Below are 19152 nucleotides of genomic sequence, written 5' to 3'. Positions count from 1 at the left end.
GACAGTGCCGCTTTTTGGGTGTTGTCTCATCATTTTGGGCACCAGGTCCCGATTAAAAGTCTGCACGCTGAAAACAGATAGAGCTGAGTATAATAGTGGAGAGCAAAGGCGGTCTGTATTACAGGGGTCACACTAATGGGAGACAGCACTGGAGCTGGAGGAAGTACTAGAGCAGGAGACAGTAACAGCATATCTCACAACCGTCCCGATTTCCACAGGACATTCACAAATTCGGTGTCCTGTCCCGCAGTCCCGGTTGGCATGTCCCGATTTCAACTCATCGGCGGGGGACATGAATCTGGGGACAGAGATGGCGGGGACATGAATCTGGGGGCGGAGATGGAGGGGACATAAATCTGGGGACAGAGATGGAGGGGACATGAATCTGGGGACAGAGATAGAGGGGACATGAATCTGGGGGCAGAGATGGGGGGACATGAATCTGGGGCAGAGATGGAGGGGGGACATGAAACTGGGGGCAGATAAAGGGGGTTATATGAAACTAGGAAAGATGGAGGGGGGGAATATAATTTACAGGTGACTGTAGGAAGATTATACTGTGTGCGGGTACATGAAAAATGAATGAGAATGGGCGTAGTCAACATACAAGTGGGCGGGGCCAAGATATTATGTCTCTCTTTTGGGTCTTAAAAAGTTGGGAGGTATGAGTAACAGTACTAAACTGGAGACAGTACTAGAGCAGGAGCCCAGAGAGCACTAGAGCTGGAGACGGCACTAGCAGGAGACAGTCCTAGATCAGGATCCTGGAGCCAGTACTAGAGCAGGAGCCCAGGGACAGCACTAATGCTGGAGCCAGTACTAGAGCAGGAGCCCAGGGACAGCACTAATGCTGGAGACAGTACTAGAGCAGGAGCCCAGGGACAGCACTAATGCTGGAGCCAGTACTAGAGCAGGAGCCCAGGGACAGCACTAATGCTGGAGCCAGTACTAGAGCAGGAGCCCAGGGAAAGCACTAATGCTGGAGACAGTACTAGAGCAGGAGCCTAGAGACAGTACTAATGCTGGAGACAGTACTAGAGCAGGAGCCCAGAGACAGTACTAATGCTGGAGCCAGTACTAGAGCAGGAGCCCAGGGACAGCACTAATGCTGGAGACAGTACTAGAGCAGGAGCCCAGGGACAGCACTAATGCTGGAGCCAGTACTAGAGCAGGAGCCTAGGGAAAGTACTAATGCTGGAGACAGTACTAGAGCAGGAGCCCAGAGACAGCACTAATGCTGGAGCCAGTACTAGAGCAGGAGCCCAGGGAAAGTACTAATGCTGGAGACAGTACTAGAGCAGGAGCCCAGGACAGCACTAATGCAGGAGCCAGTACTAGAGCAGGAGCCCAGGGAAAGTACTAATGCTGGAGACAGTACTAGAGCAGGAGCCCAGGGACAGCACTAATGCAGGAGCCAGTACTAGAGCAGGAGCCCAGGGAAAGTACTAATGCTGGAGACAGTACTAGAGCAGGAGCCCAGGGACAGCACTAATGCTGGAGCCAGTACTAGAGCAGGAGCCTAGGGAAAGTACTAATGCTGGAGACAGTACTAGAGCAGGAGCCCAGGACAGCACTAATGCAGGAGCCAGTACTAGAGCAGGAGCCCAGGGACAGTACTAATGCTAGAGCCAGTACTAGAGCAGGAGCCCAGAGACAGTACTAATGCTAGAGCCAGTACTAGAGCAGGAGCCTAGAGACAGTACTAATGCTGGAGACAGTACTAGAGCAGGAGCCCAGGACAGTACTAATGCTAGAGCCAGTACTAGAGCAGGAGCCCAGAGACAGTACTAATGCTAGAGCCAGTACTAGAGCAGGAGCCTAGAGACAGTACTAATGCTGGAGCCAGTACTAGAGCAGGAGCCCAGGGACAGCACTAATGCTGGAGCCAGTACTAGAGCAGGAGCCTAGAGACAGTACTAATGCTGGAGCCAGTACTAGAGCAGGAGCCCAGGGACAGCACTAATGCTGGAGCCAGTACTAGAGCAGGAGCCCAGAGACAGTACTAATGTTGGAGCCAGTACTAGAGCAGGAGCCCAGGGACAGCACTAATGCTGGAGCCAGTACTAGAGCAGGAGCCCAGAGACAGTACTAATGTTGGAGCCAGTACTAGAGCAGGAGCCCAGAGACAGTACTAATGCAGGAGCCAGTACTAGAGCAGGAGCCCAGGGACAGTACTAATGCTAGAGTCAGTACTAGAGCAGGAGCCCAGGGACAGCACTAATGCAGGAGCCAGTACTAGAGCAGGAGCCCAGAGACAGTACTAATGCTAGAGCCAGTACTAGTGCAGGAGCCTAGAGACAGTACTAATGCTGGAGCCAGTACTAGAGCAGGAGCCCAGGACAGCACTAATGCAGGAGCCAGTACTAGAGCAGGAGCCCAGGGACAGTACTAATGCTAGAGCCAGTACTAGAGCAGGAGCCCAGGGACAGCACTAATGCAGGAGCCAGTACTAGAGCAGGAGCCCAGGGACAGTACTAATGCTAGAGCCAGTACTAGAGCAGGAGCCTAGAGACAGTACTAATGCAGGAGCCAGTACTAGAGCAGGAGCCCAGGGACAGTACTAATGCTAGAGCCAGTACTAGAGCAGGAGCCTAGAGACAGTACTAATGCTGGAGCCAGTACTAGAGCAGGAGCCCAGAGACAGTACTAATGCTAGAGCCAGTACTAGTGCAGGAGCCTAGAGACAGTACTAATGCTGGAGCCAGTACTAGAGCAGGAGCCCAGGACAGCACTAATGCAGGAGCCAGTACTAGAGCAGGAGCCTAGAGACAGCACTAATGCTGGAGCCAGTACTAGAGCAGGAGCCTAGAGACAGTACTAATGCAGGAGCCAGTACTAGAGCAGGAGCCTAGAGACAGTACTAATGCTGGAGCCAGTACTAGAGCAGGAGCCTAGAGACAGTACTAATGCTGGAGCCAGTACTAGAGCAGGAGCCTAGAGACAGCACTAATGCTGGAGCCAGTACTAGAGCAGGAGCCTAGAGACAGTACTAATGCAGGAGCCAGTACTAGAGCAGGAGCCTAGAGACAGTACTAATGCTAGAGCCAGTACTAGAGCAGGAGCCCAGGGACAGCACTAATGCTGGAGCCAGTACTAGAGCAGGAGCCCAGGGACAGCACTAATGCAGGAGCCAGTACTAGAGCAGGAGCCCAGGGACAGTACTAATGCAGGAGCCAGTACTAGAGCAGGAGCCCAGGGACAGCACTAATGCTGGAGCCAGTACTAGAGCAGGAGCCCAGGGACAGCACTAATGCAGGAGCCAGTACTAGAGCAGGAGCCCTGGGACAGCACTAATGCAGGAGCCAGTACTAGAGCAGGAGCCCAGGGACAGTACTAATGCTGGAGCCAGTACTAGAGCAGGAGCCCAGAGACAGTACTAATGCTGGAGCCAGTACTAGAGCAGGAGCCCAGAGACAGTACTAATGCAGGAGCCAGTACTAGAGCAGGAGCCCAGGGACAGTACTAATGCTGGAGCCAGTACTAGAGCAGGAGCCCAGAGACAGTACTAATGCTGGAGCCAGTACTAGAGCAGGAGCCCAGAGACAGTACTAATGCAGGAGCCAGTACTAGAGCAGGAGCCCAGGGAAAGTACTAATGCTGGAGCCAGTACTAGAGCAGGAGCCCAGGGAAAGTACTAATGCTGGAGCCAGTACTAGAGCAGGAGCCCAGGGACAGTACTAATGCAGGAGCCAGTACTAGAGCAGGAGCCCAGGGACAGCACTAATGCAGGAGACAGTACTAGAGCAGGAGCCCAGGGACAGTACTAATGCTGGAGACAGTACTAGAGCAGGAGCCTAGAGACAGTACTAATGCTGGAGCCAGTACTAGAGCAGGAACCCAGAGACAGTACTAATGCTGGAGCCAGTACTAGAGCAGGAGCCCAGAGACAGCACTAATGCTGGAGCCAGTACTAGAGCAGGAGCCTAGAGACAGTACTAATGCAGGAGCCAGTACTAGAGCAGGAGCCCAGAGACAGCACTAATGCTGGAGCCAGTACTAGAGCAGGAGCCCTGGGACAGCACTAATGCTGGAGCCAGTACTAGAGCAGGAGCCCAGGGACAGTACTAATGCTGGAGCCAGTACTAGAGCAGGAGCCCAGGGACAGTACTAATGCTGGAGACAGTACTAGAGCAGGAGCCCAGGGACAGCACTAATGCTGGAGCCAGTACTAGAGCAGGAGCCCAGGGACAGCACTAATGCTGGAGCCAGTACTAGAGCAGGAGCCCAGAGACAGCACTAATGCTGGAGACAGTACTAGAGCAGGAGCCCAGGGACAGTACTAATGCTGGAGCCAGTACTAGAGCAGGAGCCCAGAGACAGCACTAATGCTGGAGCCAGTACTAGAGCAGGAGCCTAGAGACAGTACTAATGCAGGAGCCAGTACTAGAGCAGGAGCCCAGAGACAGCACTAATGCTGGAGCCAGTACTAGAGCAGGAGCCCTGGGACAGCACTAATGCTGGAGCCAGTACTAGAGCAGGAGCCCAGGGACAGTACTAATGCTGGAGACAGTACTAGAGCAGGAGCCCAGGGACAGTACTAATGCTGGAGCCAGTACTAGAGCAGGAGCCCAGGGACAGCACTAATGCAGGAGCCAGTACTAGAGCAGGAGCCCAGAGACAGTACTAATGCTGGAGCCAGTACTAGAGCAGGAGCCCAGGGACAGTACTAATGCAGGAGCCAGTACTAGAGCAGGAGCCCAGAGACAGTACTAATGCTGGAGCCAGTACTAGAGCAGGAGCCCAGAGACAGTACTAATGCTGGAGCCAGTACTAGAGCAGGAGCCCTGGGACAGCCCTCTCAGGCCCCATGTTTGGTTGCAGGACAGGCCCCTCCTCCTCTTCTCTTGGCCGCTCACTACATGTTTAGTACATGAGTGACGTCACGGGTCTCTCTCAGCACCTCTCGCGCTGTCTCCTGATTTGCGGCATTTACACAAATTTATCACAAGGAGGCGCCAACCTCAGGGGCGTGGTTACAGGGTCACTTGCCAACCAATACATGGCAGTACCATTCTTCCGCCAACCACAGCCTTACAGTCACATGACTTGGCTGTGGCCGGTCACGTGCTCGTGCTGCTGTCATGGCTGATGCAGAGAGCAGTAAAGCGCTTAGCGGGCTGCTGAATGGCATCGCCCAGAGCAGATACTATGGCAACACCGAGATAACGGAGGAGCTGCTGAAGAGGGAGCTGTACCCGGAGCTTCCGGCGGATGAGTTCAGGGCCCTGCATGACAAGATGCAAGGCATCATCAAGGTACCGGGAGCGACCACTAATAGGGATGGATGGGGGGGTTAGCGGAGAGACCACTGACAGGGATGGGGGGGATAGAGGAGAGACCACTGACAGGGATGGGGGGGATAGCGGAGAGACCACTGACAGGGATGGGGGGGATAGCGGAGAGACCACTGACAGGGATGGGGGGGATAGCGGAGACACCACTGACAGGGATGGGGGGGATAGCGGAGAGACCACTGACAGGGATGGGGGGGAGAGTTAGCGGAGAGACCACTGATAGGGATGGGGGGGGGAGTTAGCGGAGAGACCACTGACAGGGATGGGGGGGGAGTTAGCGGAGAGACCACTGACAGGGATGGGGGATGGTATAGCGGAGAGACCACTGACAGGGATGGGGGGGATAGCGGAGACACCACTGACAGGGATGGGGGGGGATAGAGGAGAGACCACTGACAGGGATGGGGGGGATAGAGGAGAGACCACTGACAGGGATGGGGGGGATAGAGGAGAGACCACTGACAGGGATGGGGGGGATAGAGGAGAGACCACTGACAGGGATGGGGGGGATAGAGGAGAGACCACTGACAGGGATGGGGGGGATAGAGGAGAGACCACTGACAGGGATGGGGGGGATAGAGGAGAGACCACTGACAGGGATGGGGGGGATAGAGGAGAGACCACTGACAGGGATGGGGGGGATAGAGGAGAGACCACTGACAGGGATGGGGGGGATAGAGGAGAGACCACTGACAGGGATGGGGGGGATAGAGGAGAGACCACTGACAGGGATGGGGGGGATAGAGGAGAGACCACTGACAGGGATGGGGGGGATAGAGGAGAGACCACTGACAGGGATGGGGGGGATAGAGGAGAGACCACTGACAGGGATGGGGGGGATAGAGGAGAGACCACTGACAGGGATGGGGGGGATAGAGGAGAGACCACTGACAGGGATGGGGGGGGATAGAGGAGAGACCACTGACAGGGATGGGGGGGATAGAGGAGACACCACTGACAGGGATGGGGGGATAGAGGAGAGACCACTGATAGGGATGGGGGGGATAGAGGAGAGACCACTGATAGGGATAGGGGGGGATAACGGAGAGACCACTGATAGGGATAGGGGGGGATAGCGGAGAGACCACTGATAGGGATAGGGGGGATAGCGGAGAGACCACTGATAGGGATAGGGGGGGATAGCGGAGAGACCACTGACAGAAATAGGGGGGATAGCGGAGAGACCACTGATAGGGATGGGGGAGATAGCGGAGAGACCACTGATAGGGATGGGGGGGAGTAGAGCGGAGAGACCACTGACCGGGATGGGGGGGGAGTAGAGCGGAGAGACCACTGATAGGGATAGGGGGAGATAGCGGAGAGACCACTGACAGAAATAGGGGGGATAGCGGAGAGACCACTGATAGGGATAGGGGGGGATAGCGGAGAGACCACTGATAGGGATAGGGGGGGATAGCGGAGAGACCACTGATAGGGATAGGGGGGGATAGCGGAGAGACCACTGACAGAAATAGGGGGGATAGCGGAGAGACCACTGATAGGGATGGGGGAGATAGCGGAGAGACCACTGATAGGGATGGGGGGGAGTAGAGCGGAGAGACCACTGACCGGGATGGGGGGGAGTAGAGCGGAGAGACCACTGACCGGGATGAGGGGGAGTAGAGCGGAGAGACCACTGACCGGGATGGGGGGGAGTAGAGCGGAGAGACCACTGACCGGGATGGGGGGGAGTAGAGCGGAGAGACCACTGATAGGGATGGAGGAGATAGCGGAGAGACCACTGATAGGGATGGGGGGGGGATGCTATAGCAGTCAGACCACTGATGGGGGGATATAGCGGAGCGACGACTGACATTACTGCTGTGTTGCTGGATGAGAGGTGGTACTACAGCGGGAGCTTGAGGTGTGACATGGTGTCCGGGCTTCACCTGTTCACAGGGCAGCAGTTGTATTTAGACCTAAAAGCAAGTCTGTAATATGGCGGCAGAAAGCATGAAGTTCACGTCCGTGCTTGGAGTCTCTGCCGCAGAATGTGCCAGAAATTGGCGGAGGAAGAAGTCCTGCAGGGGGCGCTCTTCTCTCCTCCGCTTTCAGTGTAGTCAGTTTTAGCAGTCCGGCTCTCCGTCTATATACGATTGGTATCGCCGTGATCGTACTGACCTGCAGAATACCGGTAATGTCTCATTTATACCACATAATGAATTCTGTCAAATTAAACCCATAAAAATTTGGCGCAAATACATTTTTTTCCAATTCCACCTCATTCTGAATTTGTTTCTGGCTTCCCAGGATATTGTACAGGACATGGAATGGGGCCATTACAAAGTACAGATTGTCCCACAGACAATAAGCCATCATGGACAGGAAAAAAAAAATGATGGGGGGGGGCGGCTCGGTCGTTAAGGGGGATGTCCAGGATCTGAAGGTAATTGATACCAATGACTTATCCACAGGATAGGGCATCATATCAGCGGGGGTCCGACACCCAAATCTCGTCCCGATCAGCTGCAGGACGCTATATATAAAGTATACGGAGCTCTACTCCTGTACGACTGAATGTGAGCAGAGCTCCAGATGTCACCACTACAGTATACGGAGCTCTGTACACTGTATATAACTTCTAGTCTGTAGATTGAGGTGATGATGTCTGGAACTGCTGGCCTTCTCTTATGTGAATGGCTGCTTCTTGTTATATCCTAGTATATGGCATTCAGCAGGTAACACATCTGATCTGGATGGGGTCTGGGTGTTGGACCCTGACTAATCTGCTAATGATGACCTATCCTGGGGTAAGTCCTCAGGATCAATCACCTTCAGGTCCTGGGGAATTGCATTGCTGTTCCTTAAACAGAAGCGCTGCTGCATGCACTCCTCATCTACTTGCAGAGGCTGCTGGATTGTGCAGGGTCCAGGTCTCGGACCCCACAGATCACTTACTAATCACCTATATTGTGGACAGGTCATCAGTATGAGAGATCATTTTGGGCCTGGACAACCCTTGTGAAGCTTGCAGTGACTGTCGGGGTAGCTGGAGGAGTCCGGGGTTCTGCTTTAGGCTGTGGTTAGCACTGTCATGGGTCCTACTTATGTGTCCCCTATTGTATGACCCCCTTACTAGGGCTGAGCTGACCTAATGTAATATCACGATTAATTGAACATTTTACCTGGATTGCAATTAATAAGTGATTATTCTAGAACACTCCCCTTTTTACTTGCCACGCACCCCCATTTATATGTCAGGCCACTGAATTTAGGCGTCTGTTAGCCACTAGAGATGAGCGAGTACTGTTGGGATCAGCCGATCCGAACAGCACACTCGCATAGAAATGAATGGACGTAGCCGGCACGCGGGGGGTTAAGCGGCCGGCCGGCATCAAAGCGGAAGTACCAGGTGCATCCATTCATTTCTATGGAGCGTGCTGTTCCGATCAGCTGATCCGAACAGTGTTCACTCATCTCTTAGTCACACATCAGTCATTCTTATTGGATCGCTTACAGTTCGTGACATCTCCTATTAGCCAGTGTCCGTGTGAGACCGGATGCCATGGAGGCAAAAGCATTGCAATAATCGACAGGGACAAGTTTCCATCCATAAGTTGGCTTTCGATTACTTTGTGATTAATTTCCCCGCACCACCCCCTTACTGTACATGAAATGTTGAGCGAGCTGTAATGGCATCACTACACTGCTGCCCAGAGACGGCCACAGCGGCCGACACATATCAGAGCTTGCACTTCATTGAGGAGGAGACGTGCGCCTTGTCATAAGCGACCTGCACCCTCTGCCTGCATGGAAGATGGGAAGACTGGCCTTGGAAACGCTGGTTATATATCTCCCCGACATCTGCCATCATGGAGGAACCAATATATCTATATATGTCAGATGGCTAAACCCTGGATTTCAATGGCTTCTAATGTAAAGGCCTTGTCCACGTTCAGACCAATATTGAGAGAACAATTATTGTTTGTATAATGAAAAGTTGTGCAATTTTCCAATATACTTTCTGTATTTGTCACAGTTTTCTATATCTCGGCTTGCTGTCATTCATTCTGCTTACTGTCAGTGAATAAATACGGCCCAGGGTAATGGGATGGACGGCCCAGGGTCATGGGATGGACGGCCCAGGGTCATGGGATGGACGGCCCAGGGTCATGGGATGGACGGCCCAGGGTCATGGGATGGACGGCCCAGGGTCATGGGATGGACGGCCCAGGGTCATGGGATGGACGGCCCAGGGTCATGGGATGGACGGCCCAGGGTCATGGGATGGACGGCCCAGGGTCATGGGATGGACGGCCCAGGGTCATGGGATGGACGGCCCAGGGTCATGGGATGGACGGCCCAGGGTCATGGGATGGACGGCCCAGGGTCATGGGATGGACGGCCCAGGGTCATGGGATGGACGGCCCAGGGTCATGGGATGGACGGCCCAGGGTCATGGGATGGACGGCCCAGGGTCATGGGATGGACGGCCCAGGGTCATGGGATGGACGGCCCAGGGTCATGGGATGGACGGCCCAGGGTCATGGGATGGACGGCCCAGGGTCATGGGATGGACGGCCCAGGGTCATGGGATGGACGGCCCAGGGTCATGGGATGGACGGCCCAGGGTCATGGGATGGACGGCCCAGGGTCATGGGATGGACGGCCCAGGGTCATGGGATGGACGGCCCAGGGTCATGGGATGGACGGCCCAGGGTCATGGGATGGACGGCCCAGGGTCATGGGATGGACGGCCCAGGGTCATGGGATGGACGGCCCAGGGTCATGGGATGGACGGCCCAGGGTCATGGGATGGACGGCCCAGGGTCATGGGATGGACGGCCCAGGGTCATGGGATGGACGGCCCAGGGTCATGGGATGGACGGCCCAGGGTCATGGGATGGATGGACCAGGGTCATGGGATGGACACAGGGTGCACAGCTCCTTACCAGGCAGATGTCTGATTACTGTGCTGTAATGAGCTGTGCACCTGTGTCCGTCCCATGGCCAGGGTCTGTCTGTCCGTCCGTCCCATGGCCAGGGTCTGTCTGTCCGTCCGTCCCATGGCCAGGGTCTGTCCGTCCGTCCCGTGGCCAGGTTGTGTCCATGATTTTTATCCACTGACAGTAAGCAGAGATCTAGAAAACTGCGAGAAATTGATACAGAAAGTATATTGTGAACTTTTACAACTTTACACTAGACAAACAATAACCTTTTTCTCTCCGTGTTGGTCTGATAGTGGACAACCCCTTTAATGTCCATGGTCTGCTTATACACTCACCGGCCACTTTATTAGGTACACCTGTCCAACTGCTCGTTAACACTTAATTTCTAATCAGCCAATCACATGGCGGCAACTCAGTGCATTTAGGCATGTAGACATGGTCAAGACAATCTCCTGCAGTTCAAACCGAGCATCAGTATGGGGAAGAAAGGTGATTTGAGTGCCTTTGAACGTGGCATGGTTGTTGGTGCCAGAAGGGCTGGTCTGAGGATTTCAGAAACTGCTGATCTACTGGGATTTTCACGCACAACCATCTCTATGGTTTACAGAGAATGGTCCGAAAAAGAAAAAACATCCAGTGAGCGGCAGTTCTGTGGGGGGCGGAAATGCGTTGTTGATGCCAGAGGTCAGAGGAGAATGGCCAGACTGGTTCGAGCTGATAGAAAGGCAACAGTGACTCAAATAGCCACCCGTTACAACCAAGGTAGCCAGAAGAGCATCTCTGAACGCCGCACAGTACGTCCAACTTTGAGGCTACAGATGGGCTACAGCAGCAGAAGACCACACCGGGTGCCACTCCTTTCAGCTAAGAACAGGAAACTGAGGCTACAATTTGCACAAGCTCATCGAAATTGGACAATTGAAGATTGGAAAAACGTTGCCTGGTCTGATGAGTCTCGATTTCTGCTGCGACATTCGGATGGTAGGGTCAGAATTGGCGTCAACAACATGAAAGCATGGATCCATCCTGCCTTGTATCGGTAACGGTTCAGGCTGGTGGTGGTGGTGTCATGGTGTGGGGAATATTTTCTTGGCACTCTTTGGGCCCCTTGGTACCAATTGAGCATCGTTGCAACGCCAAAGCCTACCTGAGTATTGTTGCTGACCATGTCCATCCCTTTATGACCACAATGTCCCCAACATCTGATGGCTACTTTCAGCAGGATAATGCAATGCCATGTCATAAAGCTGGAATCATCTCAGACTGGTTTCTGGAACATGACAATGAGTTCACTGTACTCCAATGGCCTCCACAGTCACCAGATCTCAATCCAATAGAGGAGCATCTTTGGGATGTGGTGGAACGGGAGATTCGCATCATGGATGTGCAGCCGACAAATCTGCGACTGCAACTGTGTGATGCCATCATGTCAATATGGAGCAAAATCTCTGAGGAATGCTTCCAGCACCTTGTTGTATCTATGCCACGAAGAATTGAGGCAGTTCTGAAGGCAAAAGGGGGTCCAACCCATTACTAGCATGGTGTACCTAATAAAGTGGCCGGTGAGTGTATGTCTCCATGTATAGATCTGTATATCTGGCCGGTATACACAGTATGGCGGTTTTTATCCCGGTCACCGCGCCCTGTATGAAGTGATGTACAAACAAACATTACACTGATTTGTCCTCCGGTTCTGCTAAGCTCAGATACTTGGAGCAGGCTGTAGCGGGGTCGGACAGACTTGATGATGACGTGCCATGTTAGTGATTGTATTCTGTCCTGCCGGTAGTATTTCTGAGACTGAACTGTCTGGAGACCCGGACTCACAGCGTTGTACTTCTATATGATGTCGCCATAGGACTACTACCCCGTAATGGAGTCCTGATGGGACTGTAGTTTGGTCATGAGGTCGCTCCTTCAGCACCTTATTAATCCTGCCATACAGAAGGGTCTCATAGACGCCCATACAATGTGGAAGACTCAATGCTACATACACACATTAGTAACTAGTGTTCACTGCACATCCCTTTAAGCTCCTATTCCTTTAAGTGCCTCAGATTGCTATAATGTTCTTATTTGTATAGTTAGGGACCCCAGATGGCGCTTTTCTTAGTCCTATCTGCCATATTGGCTGTTTGTCGCCCTATCTCTCCATATCCCCATAGATCTTGTGCCCTACGTCTGCCATGTCACCTATCCTGACTCGATCCCGTCTCGCTTCCATCCTCGGGCTACAGTCACACGGACAAGCTGCAAAATGTCCATGAAAAACTTCAATTTTCCGCAGCCAACTTGCACCCGAGGGCCACACTTTCATAGATCCCACATACATTTGAGTGTACAAAGAGGTCCTTGAAAATGGACAAAAATAGAAAATTTCCTAGATTTTGACTATTTGGCGACTCCTCCCCCTTTTCAGCCCGGGCTGCTCACCCCCAAACTGCACAAAAAATAAAGTAAAGAGAAAATTCTTCCAGCAGCCACCAGGAGGAGCTAAGGAGCTTCATTAATTTCGTGGGGGTGGGGGAGCCCATCCCTTGGTCAAGCTCTGTAAAAGGGAACCTGCCATGTCATGCTGGTGCTATAAGGCCCTGAAATTTGCAATCTGAGACCCATCCGGCCAGTGAAAAGTGGGGTTACTTTCAATCTTAGGGGGTGCACAGACAGTTTAGGGCCCCTATGTAAGAACAGTTATGGGCCCCTTGTTTACAACCATCTCAGGATTGAGCAGAGCCCCCCAGCCCTGATGTCTAACAATGCACCAGTAGTTGTAGGACCCCCTGACCTACCGGGCCCCTGTGCACTTGCTTGATTTACACCAATGTCCTTACCAGAGACTAGTCCTGGACTCTCTGTGGTGGCTCCTGCCATGTGCACATTACACCATACAAGCCAAGGAGAGGACATTGCACTTTTTTGCACTGGATCGGACTGTCAGGACTGATCTAAAGCATGTTAAAAATGATCACCGACCGATGGGACTGAGATTACTAGATTTGGGGCCTAATCTCTGACATACTACTGATATAGGGGCCCCAAACCTGGTGACCGGTTCCCTTTAAAGTGCTTGTCAGACCAGTTACCCTTTACCGATCCCGCACCACTTCTGTTTCGATGCTTCCCGTTCCCCTGACGGTCTTGGAACTTCTTACTCCATCAATGACGCTCCATACCAGTCATGTGACCACTGCTGCCGCTCATACGTGTAATCATGGTTGTACATTGCAGAATTAGCAAAGTGATGGAAACTGCAGCAAAGCCATGTTGTGCTGGGTGCCCACTAGTGTCCGCCTTTCCGTCAGAGATGGAGCCCGTCCGCTAAATAACCTGCCGAGCCCATAGCCTATAATGGTGTCCGTCGGTTTTATACCGAAACTGACAGAGAGAAGAGTCCTGCGCGCAGGAGGAATCGATGGCGGAGACTCCAGTGCAGATGTGACCCTGGCCTTAGTGTCTTAGGGTTCACACTAGTGTCGGTGTCCAACAGCCAATGACTGATGCTAATGTCCACGACGTCTTATCTACATAAAAAAAGGGTTTTAATGGTACAATCCCTTTAAAGGGATTCTACCATTAAACTACCTTTTTTTCTAACTACCACGTCGGATTAGCCTTAAGAAAGGCTATTTGTCTCCTACTTTTAGACGTGGTCTCCGCTGCGCTGTTCCGTAGAAATACCGGTTTTAACCAGTATGCAAATGAGCTCTCCGCAGCAATGAGGGCGGGCCCCAGCGCTGAAACACCGATGAGCGCGTCCCCATTGCTGCCTGAGAGCTCTTTCCTGCGCCGCCTCCTTCTGCAGCAACTCCGCTGGCTTCTCTTGCTCTTGTAGTTCCATACAGGAGCATAGAGAGGCCACCCCAAAATGGCCGCCGGCTCCTGTATTGAACTGCAAGAGCAGCTAACCAAAAATGGCCACCGGCCATTTTTGGGTAGCCACTCTTGCAGTTCAATACAGGAGCCAGCCAGCGGCCATTTTGGGGTAGCTGTTCTTGCAGTTCAATACAGGAGCCGGCCGGCGGCCATTTTGGGGTGGCCTCTCTATGCTCATGTATAGAACTACAAGAGCAAGAGAAGCCAGAAGAGGCGGAGTTGCTGCAGAAGGAGGCGGCGCAGGAAAGAGCTCTCGGGCAGCAATGGGGACGCGCTCATCGGTGTTTCAGGGCTGGGGCCCGCCCTCATTGCTGCGGAGAGCTCATTTGCATACTGGTTAAAACCGGTATTTCTACGGAACGGCGCGGCGGAGACCATGTCTAAAGGTAGGAGACAAATAGCCTTTCTTAAGGCTAATCCGACGTGGTAGTTAGAAAAAAAGGTAGTTTAATGGTAGAATCCCTTTAAGTGTCTGTAAACGGACGGACAGTAAAGGACGCACATGATGTCCCATTTAAAATAATGCAAATTGTAACGGACACAACTAGTGTCCGATACTAATGTCTGCGCAAGATTTTGCGCGGACATTAGCATCGCACACCGACGCTACTGTGAACGCCTCCTTACCTAACACTGTAATGGGGTGCATTACTGAAGATCATAGGATTGCAGCCGCATTAGGAGGTGTTTTCACCATGGTGCGGTAGTCTTGAGATGTTGTTTACACTGAGAATGGGGGGGCAACTATTAGGAATAAAAAAAAAAAAAAAAAACCTTGTCCGCCTTTCTCTTTTATGCCACTAGATGGCAGCAGTAAGTCACAGATCTCCCCCATGGTGCGGCCATGTCTGTATCTCACTGTATATACCGTACAAGCTACATGTCCTAGGTATCACCTATATACGCTTACACATTACTACTATAGGCACCAATCAGTGCAGGTTTTCCATTTAACCCCTTAAGGACTTGGTAACTTTCTGTTTTGGTGTTTCCATTTTTTTTCCTCCCCGTGTTCCAAAAGCCATAACTTTTATCATACGAGGGCTTGTTTTTTGCAGAATAAATTGCACTTCATAATAAGTCTCATTTACTATTTCATACAAACTTATTGGGGAGATATTACGCCTGGGATGGAAATGGATCACCAATACCAAATGTATAGTTTTTTCATGAAAAAAAAAAAAAAAAGTTAACCTGGTATAATTTCATTGCCATATTCTGATCCCCATAACTATAGATATTCCCCTGCTCTGCTCTCCTAGGGCTCCAGTTTTGCAGGGTAAGTTGTAGTTTTTATACCACTTTGTAGAACTTATGATGGTTTGATACAAATTTATTGCAAAACATCATTTTATACATTCAGGATTATTTTCTGCTGCAGCATTCTCCATATTACAGACACCGGATTGATCGTTTATGTTTATTTCTATAGGTAATCTAAGGAAATTGGGTTATTTTACTTTTTTTTTTTTTTTTTTTTTTTTTACACTTAAAACTTTATTCTATTTTTTTGTGTTAGCAATCCGCAGTGCTGCGGAATATGTTGGCGCTATATAAATAAAATTTATTATTATTATATTATATATTATTTGCTAATACAGTATATAATATATAATACAGTATATAGCATATAATACAGTATACAGTATAGTATATAATACAGTATATATCATATAATAATATAGTATATAGCGATACTACAGAATTGCAGTGTATTGTACAATTCCTATGGCGGCAGGTCATAGACGAGTCCCAAAGACAGGCCCTCGGCTGTCATAGCAAAGCTGTCCGCTGAGGACGTTCAAATGGGCGGAGATCCAGACCAATATGGCTGATGCACTGCCATGGTCACAGGTCGACTGAGGCATATAAGGGGTTAACAGTTGTGCTCGGTGCTGTCACCGGTCGCAGCTGATAATGGCTGTATAATACCTATACCCCTTATGTATGAGGAGCTCGGCCTTCCCCGTACTCCCCCTGCAATGTCATGATGTGATAATACAGCCTATGTCAGTAAGGGGTTAAAGCTTTGTCCACGTGTCAGTAATAACACTAGAGAGATCAGATGCATCCCCCCCTCCCCCCATAGGACCCAAGGCTCACAGTATAGTTGGGGACCTATAGCCCGTACACTACCTTTGCAGTGGGCCAGCATGCTATAGTAGCCCCATGTGATGTGGCCGCTCTGCGCCCGGACGCCTGCCATGGCTTTAGCTCTATTTCTGGTGCTGAAACTTCAGCAGGACGTTTACTATGTCTGCGCCCTGAAATAAGCGTCTGCCGCTGACTTACCCGGGTCATTCTCATGACTTGTACTTTGGCCTTCTGGGTGAGTTCACGTGAAGTGAAAGTGCTGCAGTTGCAGATTTGTTAATGGGGTTTTCCTACGAACATAAGATTGGCCAATCTTCCTAAAATATCAACGACTGTCATTGATTTCAGTTATGGGAACTTCATGGGAGTAAAAATTGAAAAGGTCACAGGTTTTTCAGACAGTATCGTCTACGCCGGGAGTCTCCTTCCTTCTTAGTTTGCTTTTCACTCCCTGTTACTAAGGAAGGTCTGTCTTTAGAAACCGACAGGGTTCAGACTGAACAAAGGGACAGGAGGGGCTTATTGGTCCTCAACGGAAGGGAAGGGGCAGATCTCTATTCACAGCCTTTGTATATTTATACACATCTATACTGCCTGTCTGTATACTGCTCTGCGTGGCCTGTCTGTATACTGCTCTGCGTGGCCTGTCTGTATACTTCTCTGTGTGGCCTGTCTGTATACTGCTCTGCGTGGCCTGTCTGTATACTTCTCTGTGTGTGACCTGTCTGTATACTGCTCTGTGTGCCCTGTCTGTATACTGCTCTGTGTGGCCTGTCTGTATACTGCTCTGTGTGCCCTGTCTGTATACTGCTCTGTGTGGCCTGTCTGTATACTGCTCTGTGTGGCCTGTCTGTATACTGCTCTGTGTGGCCTGTCTGTATACTGCTCTGTGTGGCCTGTCTGTATACTGCTCTGTGTGCCCTGTCTGTATACTGCTCTGTGTGCCCTGTCTGTATACTGCTCTGTGTGGCCTGTCTGTATACTGCTCTTTGTGGCCTGTCTGTATACTGCTCTGTGTGCCCTGTCTGTATACTGCTCTGTGTGCCCTGTCTGTATACTGCTCTGTGTGGCCTGTCTGTATACTGCTCTGTGTGGCCTGTCTGTATACTGCTCTGTGTGCCCTGTCTGTATACTGCTCTGTGTGCCCTGTCTGTATACTGCTCTGTGTGGCCTGTCTGTATACTGCTCTGTGTGGCCTGTCTGTATACTTCTCTGTGTGGCCTGTCTGTATACTGCTCTGCGTGGCCTGTCTGTATACTTCTCTGTGTGTGACCTGTCTGTATACTGCTCTGTGTGCCCTGTCTGTATACTGCTCTGTGTGGCCTGTCTGTATACTGCTCTGTGTGCCCTGTCTGTATACTGCTCTGTGTGGCCTGTCTGTATACTGCTCTGTGTGGCCTGTCTGTATACTGCTCTGTGTGGCCTGTCTGTATACTGCTCTGTGTGGCCTGTCTGTATACTGCTCTGTGTGCCCTGTCTGTATACTGCTCTGTGTGCCCTGTCTGTATACTGCTCTGTGTGGCCTGTCTGTATACTGCTCTGTGTGGCCTGTCTGTATACTGCTCTGTGTGCCCTGTCTGTATACTGCTCTGTGTGCCCTGTCTGTATACTGCTCTGTGTGGCCTGTCTGTATACTGCTCTGTGTGGCCTGTCTGTATACTGCTCTGTGTGGCCTGTCTGTATACTGCTCTGTGTGCCCTGTCTGTATACTGCTCTGTGTGCCCTGTCTGTATACTGCTCTGTGTGGCCTGTCTGTATACTGCTCTGTGTGGCCTGTCTGTATACTGCTCTGTGTGGCCTGTCTGTATACTGCTCTGTGTGGCCTGTCTGTATACTGCTCTGTGTGGCCTGTCTGTATACTGCTCTGTGTGCCCTGTCTGTATACTGCTCTGTGTGGCCTGTCTGTATACTGCTCTGTGTGCCCTGTCTGTATACTGCTCTGTGTGCCCTGTCTGTATACTGCTCTGTGTGTGCCCTGTCTGTATACTGCTCTGTGTGTGCCCTGTCTGTATACTTCTCTGTGTGACCTGTCTGTATACTGCTCTGTGTGCCCTGTCTGTATACTGCTCTGTGTGTGCCCTGTCTGTATACTTCTCTGTGTGACCTGTCTGTATACTGCTCTGTGTGCCCTGTCTGTATACTGCTCTGTGTGTGCCCTGTCTGTATACTTCTCTGTGTGACCTGTCTGTATACTGCTCTGTGTGCCCTGTCTGTATACTGCTCTGTGTGCCCTGTCTGTATACTGCTCTGTGTGTGCCCTGTCTGTATACTGCTCTGTGTGCCCTGTCTGTATACTGCTCTGTGTGCCCTGTCTGTATACTGCTCTGTGTGCCCTGTCTGTATACTGCTCTGTGTGCCCTGTCTGTATACTGCTCTGCGTGGCCTGTCTGTATACTGCTCTGCGTGGCCTGTCTGTATACTTCTCTGCGTGGCCTGTCTGTATACTGCTCTGCGTGGCCTGTCTGTATACTGCTCTGCGTGGCCTGTCTGTATACTGCTCTGCGTGGCCCGTCTGTATACTGCTCTGTGTGGCCTGTCTGTATACTGCTCTGTGTGGCCTGTCTGTATACTGCTCTGTGTGGCCTGTCTGTATACTGCTCTGTGTGGCCTGTCTGTATACTGCTCTGCGTGGCCTGTCTGTATACTGCTCTGCGTGGCCCGTCTGTATACTGCTCTGTGTGGCCTGTCTGTATACTGCTCTGTGTGGCCTGTCTGTATACTGCTCTGTGTGGCCTGTCTGTATACTGCTCTGTGTGGCCTGTCTGTATACTGCTCTGCGTGGCCTGTCTGTATACTGCTCTGCGTGGCCCGTCTGTATACTGCTCTGTGTGCCCCGTCTGTATACTGCTCTGTGTGCCCCGTCTGTATACTGCTCTGTGTGCCCCGTCTGTATACTGCTCTGCGTGGCCTGTCTGTATACTGCTCTGCGTGGCCTGTCTGTATACTTCTCTGCGTGGCCTGTCTGTATACTGCTCTGCGTGGCCTGTCTGTATACTGCTCTG

At 51.6% G+C, this 19152-nt stretch overlaps 1 protein-coding gene across 1 annotated transcript in view; it reads left to right on the top strand.

The window, feature by feature from the left end:
* The first annotated feature begins 5037 nt into the window (after window positions 1-5037).
* Window positions 5038-19152, top strand: part of COMMD1 (copper metabolism domain containing 1) — a 54969-nt gene continuing 40854 nt past the window's right edge. Inside the window, exon 1 of the mRNA XM_075266979.1 lies at window positions 5038-5255. Within this exon, the coding sequence (XP_075123080.1) occupies window positions 5082-5255 (174 nt within the window). The 5' untranslated portion in view covers window positions 5038-5081. The remainder of the gene's footprint in view (window positions 5256-19152) is intronic.

The sequence above is a fragment of the Leptodactylus fuscus genome, chromosome 3, assembly GCF_031893055.1.
Source record: "Leptodactylus fuscus isolate aLepFus1 chromosome 3, aLepFus1.hap2, whole genome shotgun sequence".
Lineage (NCBI taxonomy): Eukaryota > Metazoa > Chordata > Amphibia > Anura > Leptodactylidae > Leptodactylus > Leptodactylus fuscus.
Note: the sequence above shows the minus strand (reverse complement) of the source record. Positions and strands in the feature narration are given on the sequence as shown.